Source organism: Elephantulus edwardii, unplaced genomic scaffold, assembly GCF_000299155.1.
Source record: "Elephantulus edwardii isolate Elephantulus edwardi_28Jun2011 unplaced genomic scaffold, EleEdw1.0 scaffold00013, whole genome shotgun sequence".
Taxonomy (NCBI): domain Eukaryota; kingdom Metazoa; phylum Chordata; class Mammalia; order Macroscelidea; family Macroscelididae; genus Elephantulus; species Elephantulus edwardii.
The window spans coordinates 20725421-20750327 of NW_006399763.1; the positions used below are offsets into that span (position 1 = coordinate 20725421).

The window sequence follows — 24907 nt, forward strand, 5'->3', positions numbered from 1 at the left end:
CTTCTTGCTTAGAAAATGTATTTAGATTTTCCAATATATGCCAAGTCAAGACTGCTCAAAATTAAGATTAAGCTGAGGGTTGTTGTGTAAATATCATGAACCTAAGCTAATGGTTCCACAATCAGCACCTGGCCTTGTTTTCACAGCTGATATTGAGCGTCTCCAGTGATTCTTTCCACAGATGTAATCAATCTGATTCCAATGCATACATACCATCAAGTGAAATCCATGTGCATAACCTGAGTTTATGTTTCTTATAAAATGTACAATGAATAAGTTGTTGATTATACAAAATTTCATCATTCTATCTCCGGCTTCATTTCTGTCACCAAGTCCATGTTTTCCAACTGCTGATCCTTCTCTGTTCCCAACATTTGCACTCCAGTCAACCATTATTATTAATGCATCTTGATTGCATGTTTGATCAATCTCTGACGGCAAATGTTGGTAGAAATCTTCTATTTCCTCCCCTTTGGCTCTGGTAGTTGATGCATACATTTGAATGATGGTGGTTATTCACTGCACTTCCTTGTATGCATATGGATATTATCCTGTCACTCAACAACATTGCATCTCCAGACAGATCTAGAAAAGACTTTTTTTACCTATGAAAGCAACCCCGTTTTTTCTCACCTTTTCATCTCTAGCATAGTAGATCGTATGATTATATGACTCAAAATGTCCCATGCCAGTCCATCTTATTTTGCCAATACCTAGTATGTCAATATTTATGTGTTCCACTTCTTCCTTAACAATATCCAATTTTCCTACATTCCTGGTTCTCACATTCCATGTTCCAGTCACTAGTGTCTCTTTACAACTGTTCCTTCTCCTATGTGTTTCCATACCTGATGGCTCAGCCTCAGTTGCCATATCTCCTAAGGGTCTGTCAACAGCCTGTATTATGCAAATTATACAACCTTCCTTGCTGAAAGCTTGGAGCACCTGAAGTGCTTGTTGCAGAAGATCATAGACTGTTGTTGGTGTTGCTATGTGCCTTCGAGTCGGGTTGCTTGTGACACATAGTGACCCTATGTACAACAGCCCTGAAACCTACTCTACTCTGTGTCAACTTTACTGTCTCCAACACACCTACTCTCATTACCACAGTCACTGTATCCACCTCATCGATGGTCTCCCTCTCTTTCTCCATTCCTCCACCCTTCCAAGCATGATGTCCCTCTCCAAGGACCTGTCCCTCCTTGCAACATGTCCAAAATATGTCAGATGAAGCTTCAGGATCCTTGCCTCCAAGGAGCAAGCTGACTTCACCCTCTTGAGGACAAACCTGTTTGTTCTTCTGGCAGTCCATGGTGTATTAAAACTCTTCTCCAGCACCACAGCTCAAAAGCATAAATTCTCTTTCTATCATCCCTAGTCATTGTCCAGTTCTCTGACACATAGCAAGCGATTGTGAAGACTATGGCCTGGATCAGTTAGACTAGGATATAATTGGGTAAATGTCTTTCATCTGCTCCCTTCTGTAAAATGCATGTCTGTAAAAAAAAAAATTTAAAAAATTTTATTCTTAAAAAACAGACAGACTAGGAAGAAGGGTTGGCCATCCACTTCTGCAGTAATAGTCCTCCAAAACCCTTATATATGATAGAGATCAAAGACTACAGCCTTAAATATGGATTGCTTCTCGACTTCATGAAAATTTATCACTGATTGTTACCTCTGGGACAGTGAGCAACAACATGATAGATGGAGAATGGATTGAATATTGAATATTGTCAATAGTTTTGTCTTACTTGGACCCATATTCAACACCCTTGGTATCAGCAGTCAGGAGATCAAGAGACATATTGCCTTGGATGAATGGCTGTCTGCTACCTCTCCAGAATCCTGAAGAGCAGTGATGTCAGTCTGAAGACTCAAGTGCATCTGATTCAGACCATGGTCTTTTTTTTTATTACTGTGCATCTGAGAGCTGAGCAGAAGAAGAATTGATGCTTTTGGGTTGTGGTGCTGGAGAAGAGTACTATCTATCTCATGGACTGCCAAAAGAACGAACAGGTATGTTTTGGAAAAGGTGCAGCCAGAGTGCTCCTTGCAGGCAAGGATGGTAAAGGTTTGTTTCTTACACTTGGGATATGTTTCTACGAGAGGCTGTTCATTGGAAAAAGGTGGTGTGCTTGAAAGGGTGGAGGATTGACAGAAAAGAGGAAGACCTTCAATGAGATGGATCGACATGGTGACTACAGCAGTGGGCTCAAGTGTATCAGATGGTGATGATGGCACAACATAGGACAGGTTTAGATCTGCTGTTCATAGGGTCACTATGAGTTGTACTCTACTTTACAGGACCTAACAAAAACAACTCAGAAGCTGAAAGAGAAATTACATGCAGAAGACTTTAAATTAGGAGAGCTCAGATGGCCTAGTGGCAAGAAGCTGTGCTGCAATCCCAAAGGTGTGCAGTTCGAATCCACCAGATGCTCCACTGGAGAAGGAGGGGCAATCTCCTCCTGTACTTGTCAGATCTGATTCAATGGTATACACACAAAAAAGAATAAAATAAAAAGAAATAAAAATTGAAAATAAAGAAGACTTTAAAATGCAAAGAAAGTTTGGTCACAGTACTATTTGATGATAATTCCTAGAGGAAGACATATTTTTACTTAGTTAACTGTAAGAATTAAAAAAACAACAACAACCCTCTACTTTGGTTATTACATTTTTTAATAAGAAAGTAAATTTATTAAGCATTAAAGAGCCAGAATTTCGGATATTGGAGAGCTCTGGTGGTATAGTGCACTATTTGCTGTGAATTGCAAGTTCAGCAGTTCAAATCCACCAGATTCTTCAAGGAAGATACAATGTGAAGTCTCCTACAAAGATTTACAGTCTGAGAAACCCAGTGGAGAGTTGTGTTAGAATTAGCTCCACAGCAGTGGGCTTTTTGTGGAACAAAGCATACATCAATTTAACAATGGCTTTGTCCTAGTATTCATACAATGCTCTTGGCTCATCTAAATGTAAATATTCACTGACCTTCTTCTATTTCTTATTGAAAAATGTAATAACCAAAGCTATGTTTTTTAATTCTCAGAGTTAATGGAGTCAAACGATTCCTTCCTCTTAAAAATTAATCATCAAATACTGCTGTGACCTTAAATTTCTTTGAATTTTAAATAATAGGCTTATTAAGCATATCATTTCTATTTCCAGTTTCTTGATTATTGTTGTGTGCTGTCGAGTTCAACCTACTCATAGTTGGCCCTCCTGTTGGTTTTTGGAGTAATAAATTGCATAGGAGGAGACTGCCCATCATTCTCCTGCAGAGAGACTGGTGGATTTGAACCATATGCCTTCGGAATTGCCCCACAGTTTCTCACTACTAGGCCACCAGAGTGGCAGCACAGTAGACCATTACCTTAGGCTGATGATATACATACTAGTCCTAACCTTGATCCTCCCACTAGACTATGATCAGTTAAATTATGATCTCTTGAATTACTTTTAAATACTTTATATGCAGTGGAAGAAGAATTGATGCCTTTGAGTTGTGTTGCTGGAGAAAAGTACTAAATATACCATGCACTCCTAAGAGAACAAACAGATTTGTCCTGAAGAGGGTAAAATGAGGTTGCTCCTTCGAGGCAAGGATTTTGAAGATTCGTCAGACATAATTTGGACATGTTGCAAGGAGGGACCAGTCCTTGGAGAGAGACATCATGCTTGGGAGAATGGAGGGATAGTGCAAAAGAGGAAGACTCTTGATGAGATGGATTGATTCTGTGACTGGGGTAATGGTGGTAGGTGTGTCAGAGACAATTAATTTGGCTCAAGATAGAGCAAGGTTCAGGGCTGTTGTATATAGGTTCGTTGTGTCGCTACTCAAAGGCACATAACAACAACAATGCATGTGAAGCTTTGGTGACCTAGTGGCAAGAATCTGTGCTGAAATCCCAAAGGCATGCAGTTCGAGGCCACTAGCTGCTTGTGGATAAAGAATGAGCAGTCTTTTCCTTTGTGATTAACTGCCTCTGAAAACCCACTGGAGTGTTGGCCATGGGTCAGCTTTGACTCCATAGTACAGAACAACAACATGCATGTGAAAGTTGGGCAATGAATAAAGATGATAGAAGTATGGTGGTGGAGAAAAGTATTGAATATCCCATGGACTGCTCAAAATCCAAATAAGGAGGTGCAACCAGGATGCTTGCTAGAAGCAAGATGGTGAAACTTTGTCTCATGTACTTTGGGAATGAACCTTGAAGACAGATACCATGATAAGAAAAGTTGGAGGTTCGGAGTAAGAGAGGAAGACTGTCAACAACATGAAAAGACACAAAGACTCGATGTGCTTGAGAATATCAGAGATAATGAGGATGGCTCAGGACAGGATGAAGTTCAGATCAGGTATTCATAAGGGCATTATGAGTTGTGGTCCACTCCATGGCACCTAACAACAACAACAGTGGGGATCTCTGGTTCCATAATCTGTAAGGGGGTTGTGCTACCAACCCAAAGGCCATACCTCACTAAAGATAAAGCTGCTAGGTAGAAAGATGTCCTGTGCAATTTACAGCCTTAGAAATCCAGCAGAGGTCAGCTATGATTCAGTTCCAGTCTAACAACAATGAGAGTGAGTATATCAAATATCAAAGAACAATATGCCTGATATTTAGAATTTACAAAAGGGTTAAGCAAAAGAAGATATGCTTCAAATCTTCATTTTCTTCATTCAAGGTTGTGTCATCTTCATAAAACAGATTGTTATTGAGTCTTCCTCTAATCTTAATGCCACATTCCTCTTCACATAGTCCAGTTTCTCAAATGATTAGCTCAAATTAAAGAAAGACCAGGAAGAAGGAATACAACTCGGATGTACACTTTCCTTATTTTAAATCATGCAGTGTTCCCTTGTTGTGTTTAGACAGCTGCTTCTTGGTCTAGGGTTGGGGTTCACATGAGCATAATTAAGTGTTCTTAGATTCTTCTCAATTATGGTCGTAATTTGTAATAATTCAGGCAAATGCCTTGTTGTTGTTGTTGTTGTTGTTGTTGTTAAGTGCCATTGCATTGAGTACAAACTATAGCAACCCATGAACAACAGATCTGAGTTCTGCCCTATCCTGTGCCATCCTCACACTTCCTGAACCATTAGAACCATTGTAGCAGTCACTGTGTCCGTGCACCTGGTTGCGGGTCTTCCTCTCCTTCACTGACCCTCTACCTTTCTTAGCATCATATCCTTCTCCAAGGAGTAGCTCCTCCTAGCAACATGCCCAAAATATATGAAACAAAGCCTCATCATCTTTGCCCCCAAAGAGCACTCTGGTTGTACCCTCTCCAAGACATATTTATTTGTTCTTTTGGCAGTCCATGTGACATTCAGTACTCTTCACCAGCACCACGGCTTAAAGGCATCAATTATTTTTCTGTTATTTTTATTCATTGTCTAGCTCTCAGTTGCATAGCAAGTGATAAGAAAGGCCATGGCCTAAGTCAGACGGACCTTAGTCCTCAAAGTGACATCATTACTCCTCAGTAAATCGGAGAAATCCCTAACTGCCAACTTTCTGTGTCCTTGAGTCACTTGTGGCTTACAGTGACTCCATGCACAACAGCTCTGAACCCTGCTCTATCCTGATCCAATCTCACTGTCTCAGACACACCTACCCTCATTACTCTAGTTATTGTGTCAGTTTGTCTCATCTGGGGTCTTCCTCTCCTTCCCTGTCTCTTGACCCTTCTGAGCATGATATCTTTCTCCTGAGGCTGAGTCCCTCCTGCCTAAATCCCCAAAGTATGTGAGGTAGAGTCTCAAAATCCTTGCCTTCAAGCAACAGCTTGGTTTCACCCTCTACAGGACAGATCTGTTAGTTCTCTTGGCAGTCCACAGTACATTCCAAACTTTTCCAGCACTACAACTCAAAGGCATCAATTCTTCTTTCATCCTTGGTCATCGTCCAGCTCTCTGAAGCAAATTGGTAACTTGAACAATCCAGTCATTACCATCTTGTTGAGTCCAATTTACAGCAACAATCAGTTGGGTTTCCAAGGTTGTAAATTGTTACTGGAGAAGACTGAGTATCTTTCTCCTGAAGAACAACTGGTAGATTCAAACTATGGACCTTTCAGTTAGTAGCACAACACGTTATATACTATGCCAAAAGAGATGGATATGCTCTTTAGTCATAAAGGCAGCCCTTAAGCAAAAGAGAGGATTTATATGCAGTTAAGAGTGTGAAATAGAACTTATAATTTGATGACATTTAATAGTTAATGGGATATCCCCAACTCTCTACCTATACCCAAGGAATGGATAAAGGAAATTTTTGCTATTGCCTCTAAAACCAAAGTTATTATTTAGCCTGTGCTCTGGTGGCCTCATGGTAAGAAGCTGCACTGCAGTCCAAAGGCACACTTCCATTCCACCAGCTGCTCTGAGGGGGAAGGATGGGCAGTATCCTCCATGTGATTAACTGCCTCTGAAAGCCTGCTGGAGGGTCAGTCATGGCTTGGTTCTGAGTCAGTGGTACATAATAACACTAGGTCTAAAAAGTGAGCAATTTGTGATGTTGTTTTAAGCTTTTGCATATTTATTTTTCCTCAATCTCTAGTTTTTTAAAAGAATTAAGAGTTCTGGTTAAAGAAGCTCCATCTCCATAAAGACCATCAGAAGGTAGAACTCGCACCACAAAAATGTGTTAGGAAGATAGTAGATTAAGAAACGCTTTTTTGGAAAATCTCTTTAAGAAAGATTGGAGAAATGGGTAGGCACAACTGTGAGAGTATGGGTCAGAAAAAGGTAATAGGAATATTTTTTGAGCAAGATAATGAAATATCTCTGTAAGTTTTCCGAGTTAGATTTCCCACAACTGATTATTTTTCTAGCAGACACTTTTACTCTGTGTATTATTTATTGTGTGTTAACATCTATCAAGTTGTTAACACAAAATAAGGTAGATTTCAGGGAAAGAAGGAAGAGAAGATAGATGTCTTATAGCAACAAAGGAAAATCAGAAGTGACAAGAGAATATCCAAAGCAAAGAGGACTTTGGAACAAAATGACTGATTCATACAATTTTTGTTTCCCTCTTGAGTAGTTTTTCTAGTTTGTTTGGTGATGGGATTTCTAGGAGGAAATCCTATGCTCCCATAAAATGAAAGGTAGAAAATGGTTTCTGAATTTCATGGAAAATGTCTGCTTAGAATAGCCTCAGGATGTAAGGAATTGTACTGCCAACACAAAGGGATGTGGTTCGAATCTCCTAGCTGCTCCGGGGAAGAAAGGTGAACAGCATCATCCCCTGCAATTTACTGTCTCTGAAAACCCACTGGAGGGGCCGCTCTGAGTTGGTTCTGACTTGATGGTTGACACAATGACTGCTGCATTATGGGCTCTTGTGTATCCAGAAGTGTGAGGATGGCACAGGCTAGAACAGGGTTCAGATCTTTTATTCATAAGGTCACTATGAGTCGTACTTGACTCGATGATGCCCAGTAACAACAACAACAACAGCAAAAACATTTGTTAACTAGAAAACTGTGGGTTCAGGGTTCTTTTTGAATCAGTTTTGCATTCTTGTAAAAATGGCATAAAAAATCTGAATAAAAAAGTTATTTTGGAAAAAATTGTTATGCACAGGAAAAGTAGATAAAATCTATTTTAATGGTGACTATAAAAAGACCATGATATTACTGGGGGGGAAAGAACAATCACCTCTGACTTTTACTTTTGATATAGCAATACATTTCAAAACTCTTTTTGTTTTCAATTTGCAGTTCAGTGTCCATACTTCCATTGTAACTAACTAAAAGAAGCAAAACAACACTACAATTTAGCGTTGACTGTGCTAGACACTTAAATATTTTTTAAGGGTTGAAAAGAGCAAAACTGATTCTCAGCACTGAAAAAAAAATATATTATTTAAAAAAAAAAACACAACACCCTACTTTTTCTCACTTGCTTGTTTTGTATTTTGGGCTCGTTTTCAGGCTGAGAGACTCCTGAGATGATGGAACCCTCCGTTTTCCAGAGCGTGCTTCCAGGCCCGTCAATGGAACAAGACATAGCCACTCTATGTTGACATGGTGGAAGACGACCCACCTCTCTGCACGTGCCTCCCATTTCACTGGAACCATGGTCTTCTCGGCAGTGTTGAGAGCATCCCATACCGGACCGTCCAACACGACGTTTGTAGTCTATGAAAATACCTACATGAATTTTACAGCACCTCCTCCTTTCCAGCCTCCTAGCATTGGGCTGAGGAACAGTCTGGAAACCATGGTTCCTACTGCGACGGGCTCCTGGACAGTAAATAGTACACTTGTGCCCTCAACACCAGCAGATTTCAAGAGCCTAAACTTGCCTCTCCAGATCTTCTTTTCTGCTGTCATGATATTTATTCTGGTTGTGTCTTTTCTTGGGAACTTGGTGGTTTGCCTCATGGTTTACCAAAAAGCTGCCATGCGATCTGCAATTAACATCCTCCTGGCCAGCTTGGCTTTTGCAGACATGTCACTTGCTGTGCTGAACATGCCCTTTGCCCTGGTAACCATTCTTACTACCAGATGGATTTTTGGGAGATTCTTCTGCCGGTTGTCTGCTATGTTCTTCTGGCTGTTCGTGATAGAGGGAGTAGCCATCCTGCTCATTATCAGCATTGACAGGTTCCTTATTATAGTTCAGAGGCAGGATAAGCTGAATCCCTATAGGGCTAAGGTTCTGATTGCGGTTTCTTGGGCAGCTTCCTTTTGTATAGCTTTCCCTCTGGCTGCAGGAAACCCTGACCTCCAGATACCTTCCCGAGCCCCACAGTGTGTGTTTGGATACACAACCAGTCCCGGATACCAAGCTTATGTGATTTTGATTTCTCTCATTTCTTTCTTCATACCATTCCTGGTCATACTGTATTCCTTTATGGGCATTCTCAACACCCTTCGGCACAATGCTCTGAGGATCCACAGCTACCCTGAGGGTATTTGCCTCAGCCAGGCCAGCAAACTGGGTCTCATGAGTCTGCAGAGGCCCTTCCAAGTGAGCATTGACATGGGCTTTAAAACACGTGCCTTCACCACTATTTTGATTCTCTTTGCTGTCTTCATTGTCTGCTGGGCCCCGTTCACCACATACAGCCTCGTGGCAACGTTTAATGAGCATTTTTACTACAAGCACAACTTTTTTGAGATAAGCACCTGGTTACTCTGGCTCTGCTACCTCAAGTCTGCGTTGAATCCACTGATTTACTACTGGAGGATTAAGAAATTCCATGATGCCTGCCTGGACATGATGCCTAAGTCTTTCAAGTTCTTGCCTCGTCTTCCTGGTCACACGCGGCGACGGATTCGCCCCAGCGCCGTCTATGTGTGTGCAGAGCACCGAACAGTGGTGTGAATATTGGAGAAGTTGGACATTTTGGGTGATGGTTGTTAGTTACCTGACTTTGATTTTTGTTGAATTCACATGACTTCCTCACTAACACATCATTTTTTTTTTTTAAAAAAGGGATTTCTCTGTATCTGTGCAGATTGAAAAAGAATGATAGTTCTAATTCTGTTACCAAAGGTGGTGATGTTTATTGAATGGATTCTAACTCATGGCAAACCCATGTGTTTCAGAGTAGAACTGTCTCATAGGCTTTCTATGCCTGTGACCTTTCGGAAACAGCTCCAGGCCTTGTCTTCCAAGGTGCCTCTGGGTGGCTCTGAACTGCCAACCTGTTGGCTAACAGGCGCTTAACCATTTGCACCACCCTGGGAGTCTTGTTATCAAGGATACTCAATAGGAAAGTGATCACAAAGGTTACCTCCAGAATTCAAGAGAAATCCTTGATGTAGTGTGGACAGATGGGTTTTGTTTGATTGATTGAGTTTGTTTTTATAGTGGGAACCAGGATTATGCTTTATTGAGCCTGAATTTGCTTTAAATTGTAGGTGTTTTATATGCTGCTAAAGTATGGTTAGTTGAATTTATCTATTCTTTTTCTTTCTGGAAGACACTGCTGCTTTTTGCTACCACGTTGGAGCCAAAGCCCCATTACATCTCAATAGATAAAGATTTAGTTTTGTTTTAAAAGAACAAAATGACTCAAGGGGGTTAGTGATATTTCAGAGGTCATTAATATTTCCTTTGGTGCACTTTATGAAACAATGTACAAAATAATTCACTCATATTTTTGAGAATTGTTTATATACATAACACGTGCTTTGGGAAACACGTGCATTGTCATGTCTAGAAAAATAGTTCTTTTTGAAAATATTTTGTTTGCATGTACAATTTCAAGAGAGAGAGCTTAAAGATGTAGAGATTTTTCTAAGCACAATAGTGACTCTTTAGAGCAATAGGACAAAATCGAAACAACAGAGCTCTCTTGCAAATCTAAAAGGGATGTGCAGTGTGGGGCCCTGGTGCAGGCTGTGATCCCTTTCACTCCAGAATGCTCACCGGGTGTAGTGGGAAAAGGGACCACCATTTTATTGGCATCTATCTATGTGCCAGGCACTGTGCATTTTTACATCCTCACAACATCCTGTGAGGTAGGTATTGCTTTTTTACTGTTTTTCATATGAAGAAAGCTAGGCGTCTGGTTTAAAATCATGCCCAAGGGTAGTGGTAAATCTGGGATCCCCAAATCTCTCAGATTCTGTGGATTGCTGCTGCACTGTGCCACATGGATGCCTGGTCAGGGTTTAGTTGTTTCACAGTCAAGGGGGATGTCTGAGGGTTTCTTAGTTTATTCTAATTAGAACAAAACCTCTTTTTTTCAATTATCCAAGGAACTATGAAAGCATACAGAAAGTCTACAAAGTGGTAAAAAGAAAAACAAAATCACAGTTTTAATTTGAAAGTCACCAACTGTGGAGCTTTAAAATCTTGGCTAAATAAGGCCATAAAGAGATAGGGTGGCTTTTTGATTTGCAGAGCAAGTGACTGACAGTTATTGCAACATTAAAACCTATGGTCAGTCTTGGCTGGCACATAAACCTGTGTATTTTCTGATTGTGCCATTCCCAAATGTGCTGACAGAATAGCATTTTTCCAGTGGATTCCCTTGGGAACAGGCCCAGAGATATGTCTCTTACCAAGATGAGAAGTTAAGCTGTGGTCCAAATCTAAAGCTCTTGTTATGTGCTGTGGAGTTGAAATGGATTTATTTATAGCTGACCCTTCCATGGATTTTCAGAGTCTGTAAATCACACAAGAGGAGAGTGCCTAACTTTCTCCTGCAAAGAAACTGTTGAATTTGAACCCTTTGTCTTTAGGTTGGCAGCCAACACCTTACCATTAGGCAACCAGAGCTTCTTATTAATAAAGCAGGGCAGATTTCAGATTACTTTTCATTTGCTGATGATCTGCCCTCTATAGAGCTTCTCACTGTAACCACTGGCACACTTTCTCAAACAGCTTATGGGGATGGGACTACAGACTAGGGTCTTCACGGCTGGAAAATAGAGCCTCATGGCTCCATCCTGGGCTAATAAATAGGTGAGTTCACTAAGAAAAATGCTTTCAGACTTACAGCTGCTCCTTTGTGAGTCATTGGAAAAATGAGCCTCCTTTGTTTTTAGTTGTACAATCAGAAGGTTGGATTAAGTGAATTCCCCAAAGTCCTGTCCAATTTAATGTGTTTTTCTTCATAGAAAAAAGAGTTTGGATCGTTGATAAGCCTGGCTGACTGCAACACCATTCTTTACTCTTCAGTATTACTTTTTTAAAAAATTTTACTTCACTAGCTGTTTCTCTTAATTGAAGGATGTCAGGAGTTAGGACTTTGGAAGGTTGGCATCATGAAAGGCAAAGGAAACTGCAATTGTAACTCTAACTCACTGTCCAGATAAAGGACTCCTTTGGGACTTGAGCGTGTCTGTCAACATGTTTTGAAATCATCTTCAGATGATAATCATCTACCTCTTTAATTTCTAACTTACGTTACTCACAGGTAAAATTATTGTTGATAGGGATCATATAGAACTTTATCTCTGTAGTGAATACTGGCGGCATGCTGAAATGTCTCATGCTTTCCTTATCAATGTAAGGTAGACTTTGGGCAGGTAATGAATACATATATATTAAATTAGACTTTTTCTCAGGCAAGTTGCCACGAGCTGTGTCTATTACACATTGTTAGTGGGTCCTTGTGAAGCTGAAGTTGATAATGAGCTGTGTTCCTTTTTTTTTGAGCAATCCTGAGGTACTTTTGTGCTGCCTGGTAGGCTGCACATCCTTTGGCATTGCTCTAGACTACCTGCTGAGGTGCTTGGTGGTTGTGACTGAAGACAGTGAGGGACCTTTGCAAGTGTGGCCGCAACACCGAACAGCTGTTTTCATTACACTGGATAAACCTTATCAGATCATAGTTTACAAAGCATTTTGAACATTTTTTTTATTATGTGTACATTTGAAAGCTTTAAATAAAAGTACTATGATGCATCTTTGACAAGTTCAGGTGCAGAATTGTTGTATGTTGCCTATTCCCCATATTTTCTTGAGGGGGGGAAATGCCACTACTGCCAGCACTGCTGACTGATGTAAGTAGGAATTGATTTTTCCTCCCCACTAATAAGTAAAGAGCATGAACAAGAGCATGGCCAAAAGAAAGGGTGGGGAGAATTCCAAATGGTCTACAGATGTGATCTGCGAGCTTCAGTGTATGTAAGTATCCCCAGGGGAGCATGTCAGCCACACAGATTCCTGGGACCCCAGAGAGTCCCAGGAATACATTTATTTGTTTTATTAGCACATTTACCCAATTCCTATGCAGGCATATTTTGGCAGACTTCAAGGAACACCCCAGTAGAAAATCTCTCCATTAAGATACTATCTGTTTCATGTTAAAAAGTTTGTTTTGTGGAAGCCTTTGTTGTCTCCTAATGCATGGTTAATGCACACTGAGGGGAAGATCTACTTGTCTTTGTGCCTAATTTGCTGCCAAGTGTGATTGTGTTGAATCCGCCAGTGTTAGCTTCTCCTCCTTTCAACTGGCAAATTCTGATAAACCATGAACATCACAGTAAAGCAAAAAGTGACTTAACACTTGAAAGTCATGACCTTCAGGAGTCTTAACTACTCTATTTATTTTTTCTCCTAGAGAGATTTAGTGCTTGTGACTTCTTGAAAAGTGTGTGAGGGAATGTTTAGATGCATCTAAATCCATTGTTCTGTGTATGCCAGTCATAGTAAATGGAAGCATGAAGCAAAATAAAATAACTGTTTAAGCTGATGAATTTTTGTTGCTGAAAATGATATTTAAATGATTTTTTTCTTGATCTTTGTGTTTACACAAGACTATTTATATATCAAAGAAAGTTTTCCTTTGCCTGACTTTTCAGTTTAAAGAACTGCTGAATTAAAATTTCTTTTCACAACCATAGTCCAATTAAACTTCATCACAAAACTCAGTTTTTGTAAGAGTAAACAAAAATATCAAAGCACATGTTTGTTATCACAGGTAAATGATAATAAATGGATATATTTCTTAACTAGTCATTTGTAATAAAAAATATTTTACAATAGTAGCTGATCTGTATAAGGGACAAACTCCTGGAATTTTGGGTTGTTATTTAAATCTTGAAAGTACAGTTATTTGTGTATATTTGGATTGCTGCCAGGAATTTTACTTCAATAAGGAAATGAATACATGTTTAAGCATTTCTAAAGTGGAATTTTCTTTTCTTAAAGGCTTACTTCATTTTATCTTAGAAAATTTTGTCATGAATCATGTTTTTTGTTATATTAAAATGTGAATTTAGCATTAAATCCTGTTTCCTTTTGGATTCTTATTTTTAGATCTGTGATAAAAGCTTTTATATGCTTAGAGGTTTTCAATAGTTCAGGATGAAATGAAATTTGGCAAAAGGAACAGTTTTAAGAAGTTCTATAGAGGAGAATAATAATATTTTTACTGCTGAGTCATTTAAAGTCAGATAGTCATTTTAGAAACCAGTAACAGACCTACTTTTGTTATCATAAAATTATTTCATGCTAAACTTTCATTTGTAGAATATCAAGCTTTTCTAAAATTCATTTATTGATATAGTCACAGAAGCACTGTAGATTAAGGCTTCCATTTAATTCTAATTAAACATAAAGATTTTACTGTCTCTTTTTCCTTCAATGTATACAATAAATACATTTATTTTTAAATTAGAAAGATTAACTTGCAAAAAGTTGTCAATGAATGTGCAACCTATGCTTCTTTTGAATTGGAAAGGTAAGAAAACTATGGCAAGAAAGATTAATAGGTAGATCAAATGCATTTTTATGTCTGTCGTGACAGTCACAACCCTCACTTAAGTCATCCATGACCGAAGCTTTGAAAAATTTCTAGATGTAAAAGTACGGTTCCTCAAGTCCAGCCTGACTCACAGCAACCCTGTGTGCCACAGTTTAAAGCCTAGCCTGATCCTGTGTCATCTTCACAGTCTCTGTGGTGCACATTGTTCCCGTCACTGTGTCCGTCCATCTTCCCCTTCAGGGACCCACAGCTTTTTCAAGCCTGATGTACTTTTTCAGAGACCAGTTCCTCTTGATGACATGCTTTTATGTGACAAAGTCTCACAGTTTTTGCTTCTAAGGCACACTTCACCTGTACCTCTTCCAAGATAAACATGTTTGTTCTTTGACAGGTCTCAATACTCTACAATTCCACAACATCTGTTCTTCAATCTTAATGGAAAAGTTAGGATAAGTTGTGCATGTGCATGCATGTGTGTGTGTATGTGTGTAGTTGTATCATCAGGGTTTAATTGGAACCATAAGAAAGACAGTTGTAGTTTTTTAGTTAGCACAACTAGCTATGGGCTAAGCTCCAGAGCTCTGGAGTGACATAGATTGGTCACAAAAGGCCATTTGTAGTATAAAGCCATCGTTATAAAAAGCTAAGGGAAGATTTTCACAGATAATCAGTCTTAGAGGGATAATGAGGTAGAAAGGGAGGGAGAGGGAAGTAAAAGTAATAGATAAATTGGGTAAAGGGAAAGGTAACACAATTTAAGGTTCATTAATGAATTAGACACTGGTTAATTATGTTATCCTTGCAGTGTTATAAAACAGCATGTTGAATGATTGTATGAAAGACTACAATGATTGGTAAACTTTTTAAAAAGGATGCAAGCTAAGAAAAAAGAGATACTCTCCTAAAAATAGTTCATCATGTTAACTACTTTGGAAGAAAACACCAACAACCTGTACTCTTGAAGAAAATAACATGGACAGGCCAGTGTGATGAGGCCAGGAACTGCTTCCCTGTATGTGTGCCAGCAACTTCTTTTCAGTCTGGACTGAAACTTTGGACTTGTAAATTGGAACTCGATGACCTACTTGCTCAAGTGAGTATTTTTATTGCCTCTGCCCCTGTGGAATGGTGCTAAAATATTTCTTTCAGAGATGCTGGGTGCACCTTGGGATGCTGTTCATAACCAACGCAGTCATTTTTGCTCTGACCTGCCCTCCCTGGGTTCTCATCTACTGAAAAAGTAACAGCAAATAGCAGATCTCTGTGGAAGGAGGAAAGAGGGAGTTGTATGACTTCTTCAAAGGTATCCACAGTCTCAGAGAGCTATGATTAACCATAAGACATTACAATATTTTATGTTAATCTGTGTAAAGGCTGCTATTACCCTGCCATTGCCTCTGTTTGGAGTCTCTTTAAGGCAAAAGACTTCTCATGGAAACAAATGTAAAATACTGCAAGGTGCACCTTGAGGGATAACATAGATATAAGGAATTTCTTGAAAGTGACTACAGCCAAATGAACCAAAAACCCTTATCACAGATCTTGACCTCCAGCCCACATTCCCCTTGAGCTCATGTGCCTGCCTCTCCCTGAGGGTATTCTAATTTCTTACTGTTTCCCCAGCACCTAGCATTGTACTCAAAAGCCTGGAAATAGATCTTTTGTTTTTGGAATCTTGATAAAGATGATAATGGACATTTCCAAAACAAATATGTTCTAAGTAGCAAGAACTGAGATCAAGGCTAGATCTCCAGTATCCAGGTCTAGTGCTCTATCCATCATACAATGTGCTTTTTAAACTTTCTAGTTCTAGTTGCTTTGGAGGTGACTCATCACAACACTTTAGGTAAAGAATTAAAATTGTACTTTTTAGGATTTTTTAAAAGTCTCGCTTTTTGGAAGTATAGCTCTGGGATGTTCCTCCAACCTTTCAGCTAGCAGTGGAGGACATTAGCCACTTGAATGATCCAGAAACTTAATTCCTTGATATAGGGAAGAAGTAAACTGACATTTTATTGATGTCTTCCCTTGGCTAGTTTGAAAAATGAGTGGATAGAATGGCTGGAGTTCTTAAGGTCTAGTGGTAAGGAGCTGTGCTGCCAACCCAAAAGCACACAGCTCAAATCTCCATGGGAGAATAGATGGGGTATCAATTCCAGAGTGATTTACTGCCTCTGAAAACCCACTGAAGGGTCAGCTGTGAGTAGGCATATAACAACAAAAACAAAACATTTAGAGTTGTTTTTTTGTTATGTGCCATCGAGTTGCCTGTGACTCAGCGACCCTATGTACAATAGCTCTGAACCCTGCCTTGTCCTGAGCCAGTCTCACTGACACCAACACTCCTAATCTTTATTGCCCCAGTTACCATGTCAACCCATCCCATCCAGGGCCTTTCTTTCCTGTGCTGTCCCACCACCCTTCCAAGCACGATGTCCTTCTCCAAGAACTGGTCCTTCCTGGCCATGTGCCCAAAGTATGTGAGATGGAGCTTTAAAATCCTTGCCTCCAAAGAGAAACTTGGTTTCACCCTCTCCAAGACATACCAGTTCTGCTGGTGGTCTATGGTATGTTCAATACTTTCTTCCAGCACCATAACTCAAAGGCATTAATTCTTCTTCTGTCAATTACTGCACAGCAAGTAATTGTGAAGACCATGCCCTTTTACAGGCACACCTTAATCTCTAGACAGATATTTTTGCTCTTTAGCACTTTGGAGAGGTCTCTGACAGCAGACTTCCCCAAAGCAATTAATCTTTTTTAGTTCCTGAGTGCTGGTGCCCAAAGTGTTGATTGTGGATCTAAGTGAGCAGAAATTAACAACATCAATCTTTCTCGATCCAATTGCCCAAGTGGTGATAATCTTTGTCTTCTTGAAATTAAGTGTCAAACCATATTGAAGACTACAGTCCTTACCCTTCTGAAGTAAATGCTTCAGGTCCTTCTCAGATTTGTCAAGCAAGGTTTCATCATCCATATAATGCAGGTTGTTAATGAGTTTTTTTCCACTCCTGACACCACACTTCATATACAGCCCAGCCTCCAGAATTATCTGTTCTGCATACAGATTGAAAAGGTCTGGAAACAGGATACCTCCCTGACACACTCCTTTTCTAATTTTGAATGATGCAGGGGGCGGGGGGAAGGGAGTTATGGAGCTGAACAGACAATTTCAAAGGGCAGTGCAGGAAGACAAAACAAGGTTTTAAAATGAAATTGCAAAGAGCTAGAGAGTCAGAAAATCAAAAGGTCTGAACTCGCTCAACATTTTTTAAGCTGAAGGACTGAAATAAAGTCAAACTTCGATTGGCAATACTTAAGAATGCTACTATGGGCAGAATATTAAATGATCCAGGAAGCATTAAAAGAAGATGGGAGGAGTATTCAGAGTCACTGTACCAAAAAAGAATTGACTGACAGAGTATACTTTCATGAAATAGAATATGATCAAGAGGCATTGGTAATGAAAGAGGAAATTCAAGCTGCTCTGAAAGAATTGGCAAAACGCAAGGCCCCCGGAATTGATGGCATACCAGCTGACATATTTCAACAAACAGATTCTGCCCTGGATGTGCCCACCAGGTAGTGTCAAGGAATCTGGAGGACAACCACGTGGCCAACTGACTGGAAGAGATCATATTTCTTCCTACCCATAAAAAAATGTAGTCCTACAGAGTGTGGAAAGTACTGAACAGTATTAGTAATATCACACACAAGCAAAATCCTGTTGAAGATTATACAAAAAAAGACTGGAACAATACATTAACAGAAAACTATCAGAAATACAAGGGGATTTAGAGGAGCCCGTGGCACTAGAGGCATTATCTCCAATGTAAGATGCAGCCTGGCTGAAAGAAAAGAGTACCAGATGAATGTCTATTTGTTTCATTGACTATGCAAAGACATTTGACTATGTGGATCACAACAAACTGTGGCTAACTCCAAGAAGAATGTGCTCATGTGAAACCTATACTTGGATCAGGAGCCAAGAACACAGAAAGGAAACAATGCATGGTTCAAAACGTTAAGGGTAGAGGATACATAGTTTGCTCTCTGATCTTCAAATCACAGAGTGGAGGAAGTCCTCTCTTGTAGTTACTTATAAAACTAATCTGTGTTCTTTTGATGGGTGTGTAGAATTGCAATGCTAACTCAAAGGCCATATTCCTTGGGCAGTTTGAACCCAGCATTGACTCCTAAACAGAAAGGTGAATAATCTGTGATTTACAGCCTTGGAAACCCACTGGATTCCTATCTATGCGTCGGTTCCAACTGGAGTACAATGAATGAGTGAATGAATATATAAGTCCTGCAGACTTCACTAAATGGCCCTGAATACAGGCTCTTCAAAGAGTAGGACAATTGAACAGTGCAGCTATCACGAGTGTACATTGACCAATGCTTGTATGTGCGTCAGAACTCTGTTTTGCATAGTCTCAGCCAATCTGTAAATGAATGAACTTGGTGATGTAGATAACACTTACTCAGAAATGACTTCTATCCAGGAGATACTGGCTGGGAAAATTTTTTCTATTGATGAAATTATATATCCATATGTCGAATGTCATTTTGAACATTTGCAACAGCTTGTCAGAGTTTAAATCAGTTTCACCATAGTTTTGGCAGCTCTTTGAACACTTTTTTTTTCAGCTGTTCTTCCTGATGGAAGCTATAAATAGCTTTGGGGAAGTATATAATTATCTCAAAGTAGAAGCTAAAGATAAAAGCTGCTTGAGGTTTTAAAAGAACATTTAATGGTTATTATTATGTAACGTGTATTAAGTATGCACACTGTGCTCTTTGTCTGCCAGGAAGAAACTTGGAATAAAAAGTCAATCCAAGATGTGACAAAGATAAATATACCAAAAGGTATATTAACATGGTGGCAGAACAACGGTTGGTTCCATAAAAAAATTTAGAGCAACAAAAAAGGCAGCCAAATCTAGTATTATATAGCAGTGAGGAAAATTTATATATAGTTTTTTAAAAAGTTTAAAAAACTGGCAGTTTAAAACAAAAAATGAATAGTCATGCGCAACAGGAAACATTAGGATATGTGCATGGGCCAGAATTAACGATTTTGGCAAATAGTTCGATTTTCAAATATAAAAAGTAGTTGCGCGATGCTAAGAGATTTGAGTACTAAATAAAGATTTCTGTTGGCTGAAGTAATGTAGGGCATAATTTTAGTCATCAACTCCTGACTAAGACTGTTACTGCCCTTTAAAACTCAGAGAGTCTTCAGGCTGCCTGAGGAAAGTTGTCCTTTGCTGTTCTCACATTCTCTGCCCTAGCCCTACATCACATGCACAGCCCCTCAACTCACTGGAACCCCAGTACTTACTCTTGATTCTGCGGCTTGAGGATCCTGCCTCTTAAAGAAGGAATTGGTTTCACTTCCTTGTTAGCCTACAGTGAAAATTCTCTCTTTAGCCATGTTTCCTCAAGCCAAATTAGATTATATTTTTTTCTCTGATCCAAACATTAATTCTGAATGCTAGTACCATGATCTGACAAATATGCCACAAACACCGATCTATATTTCTTAAAGTTGTTGTTACTGTGTACCATTGAGTCAGAACTGACCCTCCAGTAAATTTTCAGAGACAGTAAATCATACCGATGGAGATTGACTGTCTTTTTCCTGGGGAGCAGCAGGTGGATTTGAACTGTGTACCTTTGTGTCAGCAGTGCAATGCCTTACCCCTAAGCCACTTGCTTTTGTGACAACAAATTTGCCCCACCAGGAGCTCAATATAAGAATAGTTAGTTGATTTATTTTTAAAACTCTCTCACTGGGATTGAGTCAGAACTAAACTATAGCTGACCTTCAATGAGGTTTTCAGAGACTAAATCTCACAGGAGGAGAATAATCAACTTTACAAGTCAATAGAGACTATGTAATTGTTCACAGATTCCAGTGTGTCAGTATCCAGCTAGTAAAATAAATAAAAGAGGTATGACATCTGAGAAATTGTGATATTTTTATTGCTATGGAACATCTAAAAGTGATGTTCATCACTTATATTCATATACCATTAAATATTTTTATATCGTGATGTTGTTGGTGTTATGTATAGTTGCGTAACCTGCGACTCAGCAACTTATGCACAATAGCTCTGAACCTTGTCTAATCAAGTGTTCTGAGATTTCCATTCTTCATACACACAGTCAGTCAAATGCCTTTGCATAGTCAATGAAACACAGATAGACATCCCTCTAGTACTCTTTTTTTTTAGGCAAGATATCCATCTGATATGATAACTATAGTGTCATGGCCTCTTTTAAACCGCAGCTTGCAGTTCTGTCAGTTCTCTGTTGATGTACTGTTTCAGTCATTTTTGCATAATCTTCAGCTGGATTTTGCCTGTGTGTGATATTAGTGGTATTTTTTTAAATTAATTTTAATGAAAGTTTACAGAGACTTAGAGTTTCCAGTCATTCATTGTACTTTTTTCCCTGGCCAACTCCTTCCCCCCCAGTTCATTCTTCTCCTTGAAAAGTAAAACTCTTTCACTGTTATGTAGCCCCTCCCCCTAAGTCCACTCCACTGTGCAGCCTTCATTCTGGACTCACACTCTGTTGGATCCCCATATTTAGAATGGGAATATATCCAGTCATTTGGCCATTAAGCTGTCCTCCAGATTTCTTGGCAAAAGCTGGCAAGCACAATCCAGGGAAGCATCTATTTGTTGGACTGTTTCTGTTGGTACACCATCAATTCCTGGGGCCTTGTTTTTTGCCAATTCCTTCAGAGCAGCTTGAATTTCCTCTTTCATCACCTTTCCCTCTTGTTCACATGTTTCATGAAATTCTGTGTCAGCCAATTCTTTTTGGTACAATGACTCTGTGTACTCCTTCCATCTTCTTTTGATTCTTCCTGGATCATTCCAGGAATGATTCCAGGAAGGAGTGAATTTGTTTCGGTTCCTTCAGCTTAAGAAATGCCAAGGAAGCTCGGTCCTTTTGATTTTCTAACTCCCAGCACATTTTATTATAATACTAGTTATGACAACTAGCTATGATATCGATAGTGTTGTGGCCTCTCTTAAACCCCAGCTTGAGGAAAGAGGAAATTCAAGCTTCTCTGAAGGAATTGGCAAAAATCAAGGCCCAAGGAACTGTCCTAGCTCCTTGCACATCTCATTATAACATTTTGCTTTGCCTTCTCGAGTTGTGACCCAGATAATTCCCTGGAATCAAACTACCACTATAGACACATGTACTTGGGCTGAGGCAGAAAAATTTACTTTAGCTTTATGCCTTTGATTAAGAAGAAATGGATTTTGGTAAACAAATAGTGGTGGTTTTTTTCCCAACAGTGACTTCTTTGTTTCTGGCCAGTGTCCAAAGACATAAAGCCTCTCCCTGAACCTGTGGTCTTCACTCACTGTTTGATGGTGGAGAGTTATTTCATGTGCACTGCCACCTTCCTTTTTGGTATGCTTTCTAGACTGATTCACCTAGACACCATCCTACCCTTGAGCTCCAAATACCATTAATGAATTCTCTCTTGAGCCTGGCTGATGAAATCCCTGGATGAGGCAAAATAAGCGACAGTCCTTACATTCTAGCTGGCAGAAAATAGATAATCTTAGGTTCATGGCTGATCAGACTCTTTCCAGAGCACAAGTCAGTACTTCTGGAAGTAATTCAGGACATGCCAGGTCATCACTGTGTGGTCTTAAATGTCTTTTCCACCATCTGATGCTTCTGGTAAGGCATCATTCAGTGTGTGGTTATAACTTGGCGCTCTGGCTACAGGCACAGATATATCCTGGGATGTTGAGAACCTATGCTGCAGATACTAAGATTTTTTGCGTACTTACGTGGTATTTGGTCTAAGCTACCAAGCTGTCTGCGCTCAGAAGGTCAGCTTGTTAGACATGCCCATCTGCCAGATGGCTCAGGGCTTGGAATATGCCATGTGGGTGGAGGAAGCATGTTCCAGTCACATGAATGTGTAATTAGTGGATTTATTTATTAAAATATCCCAGGGATATCCTCTATAGCTCTAAGTATTCCTTTCTGACTGTATACCTGCTGGTGGGGAAATACTGTTTTAACAAATGCAACTGGTAGTTTTTATTTTCTGTTTTTTCCTTATTCTTTTCTATCTCCTTTCCTATCTTACTTATTCAAATAAGACAGTGGATAGTTGGTGTTTATGGAGTTGAGATGATCATTGTAGAAGATCTTATCTTCTAGGTCTTGATGCATGGGCCCAGCTACTGAGCTGAGAACAAGTCTGAGTAAATAGTGCCGATAACCTCTGATTGATGAAGAAAAGTAGGAGCTATGAAAGTTTCATGATTCACACAGGCATACCTATCATTGTGGATTTTAAATATTCCTAGGTTTCTCATGGCCTTAGCCCCCATAATGAATCATGAATGATATTTTCTTCTGATTTCATTACTTACTTCTTCCACTTCTGAGTTAATTTTTCTCCTAGGATCTGACACTTGGCTCTAATTGTCTTTATTTATCTTATTAAGATTCATGTTATTCTCTGGAATCAAAGTAGTGCGTTTCCTTGGGAAAACGTTTCACCTGGTTCAAGATTTTTCCCATGTATCTATGGACCATGAAGGCTTTAGTCACTAATTCCCTTGTTGAGGCTTCACAGGCCTCAGGAACTGGGTTTGGTTAGAATTCATTGGAATAGATTTGAACTTTTTTTTTTAAAAAAAGGTCAAAGTACTGAGTTGTATTATCTCAAATTCTTTTACCTCTATAGTACTGGATTCTGAAAATTTTATGGGAAATACTCATTTAACTTGTTATGTGTACAAAGGTTTGGACCCTAATCAAGCCCTATTGAGTCAGAATGTTTAATAAATAGTTTGACTAATTATTATTCTGTTTTCTAGGAGGCTTATTCTTTTCCACTGCCTTTCCTTACCACATCTCAGACATGTATTAGAGAGGATGAATCTTCCAAGAGTTTTACTTTGAAACAGTGTGCTTAGGGTTAGTTTATCTCCCAGGTCACTAGAGGTTGATTTATAGTGTAAAAAAAAAAAAAAAGCTAATTTCTTAACAGTGTATGAAACTCTTCAACCACTGTCCTCATTTCCATTCCCTGAGTTCCAAAGACTAGTAGCTAAAAGTCAGTCATCATGTCAAAACATTAGGTTTAGAATTATGAATCTGGGCATGGAAATTCCGGTTTTTAACAGTTGGCTTTCCTGTAGTCTCAGAGGTCATTCATATAGTTGCTGCTCAACTGAATGGCTTCCAATTTGGTGTCCACTTAGGGAAAAGATGAAACAACAGTTTTAGTAGAGAGTGCCAATACTCTGCCTTTAAATCAGGGGTAAGACACAGATTATTGGTGTATTCTATCTCTGGTAGCTCAGTGGTAAGGAGTTGTACTGCTAGCCCAAAGCCATGTACTTAGACTCCACCATCTGTTCCTTGGGAAAAAGATGGGCAATCTTCTTATGTGTGATTTAGTCCCTGAAAACTTTCTGGAGGCTCAGCTATGAGTCAGTTCCGATTCTATGGTATATTACATAAGACAACAACTACCGTAAATGGAGAAAGAGCAAGGGTTATGTGATGACAGCCTTATCTGACCTTTACCAACTCCACAATGAGGATTGTCCCTGTCAACAATATTAACAATACAAAATCAATTCTCATGAGGTGAGACATATTCCCCCATTGCCCATACCTCTTTCTAATCACCCCAGCACCAATCTTACTGCTTTACTGTATCCAAAATGCATTGCAATAGCTCACAAACCACAGAGAACCATATTAAGAAAGCCAAAAGGCTATATTAAGGTTCACAGCAGAATATAGTCACTTGGTCAGGACAGCTTCCAAAACGTGCCCACAAGTACTTCAGCCTTCAGCCTCATGGCTTTAGGCCTTAAAGGTAAGGATGGTGAAACTCCCACTCCCATATTTTGGGCATTTGTAGAATACATCATTCTGGGAAAAGTGGAGAGTCAGAGAAAGAAAGGAAGACCATTATAGAGATGACTGTAACGGTGTGCTTGAGGATATCAGAAATCATGCGAATAGTGCAAGACAGGGCAAGAGTCAGATCTGTTGTGCATAGGGTCTCTGAGTCATATTCAACTTCATGGCACCTAAGTAACAATAACAATACCCCACACCAGCTCCAGGCTACATCCGAGTGGCAAAAAAGCAGCGAGGTGTTTCTTTAACATTGTTGATCCATGCTCATGACTTCTAGAACATTGTATTCTTCCTATCAACTGAAAATGAAGCATAAAGAGAAAAACGAGACTCTGTGAAATGGATCTGAAAGCAGTGGATCAGGTGACTCCTGAAATCATGCCATTGCTGGACCTGTAATTGCATGTACTAATGAATGTTCCTTTAAAGGTGGTTTGAGTTGGATTTTCTTTTGTTGCTAAATGTGCTAAGACATGTGCTCCATTTCCAGCAATCAACAAAGACTGAATATAATAAAATAATTCATATATGATGATGGATTTTCCCTACTATATTATTTGTCTTTTCTTCCCTTACATTTTTTAGCTTAGTAAGTCAGTATAAGTTCATTTTTGAAAGTCCAAACAAAACACACACACACACACACACACACACACACACACACACACACGAACCTCACTTTCTACTTTCTAATTATACCTTTCTGGGGTAGCCAATGTTAATCATTGTGTGTATTACATATTTTCATCTATGTTCACAGAAACATATTTTTCTATTATTTA

General features: G+C 39.3%; 1 protein-coding gene across 1 annotated transcript; it reads left to right on the plus strand.

The window, feature by feature from the left end:
• Window positions 1–7992: 7992 nt before the first annotated feature.
• Window positions 7993–9352, plus strand: GPR63 (G protein-coupled receptor 63). Its single transcript, XM_006881202.1, has one exon. The coding sequence runs from the start codon at window positions 8039–8041 to the stop codon at window positions 9350–9352; it is 1314 nt and encodes a 437-aa protein (XP_006881264.1). The 5' UTR covers window positions 7993–8038.
• The last annotated feature ends 15555 nt before the right edge of the window (window positions 9353–24907 follow it).

Excerpts from the sequence above, each read along its gene's own strand:
- GPR63 (XM_006881202.1), top strand. The coding sequence starts at position 8,039 with ATGTTGACATGGTGGAAGACGACCCACCTCTCTGCACGTGCCTCCCAT.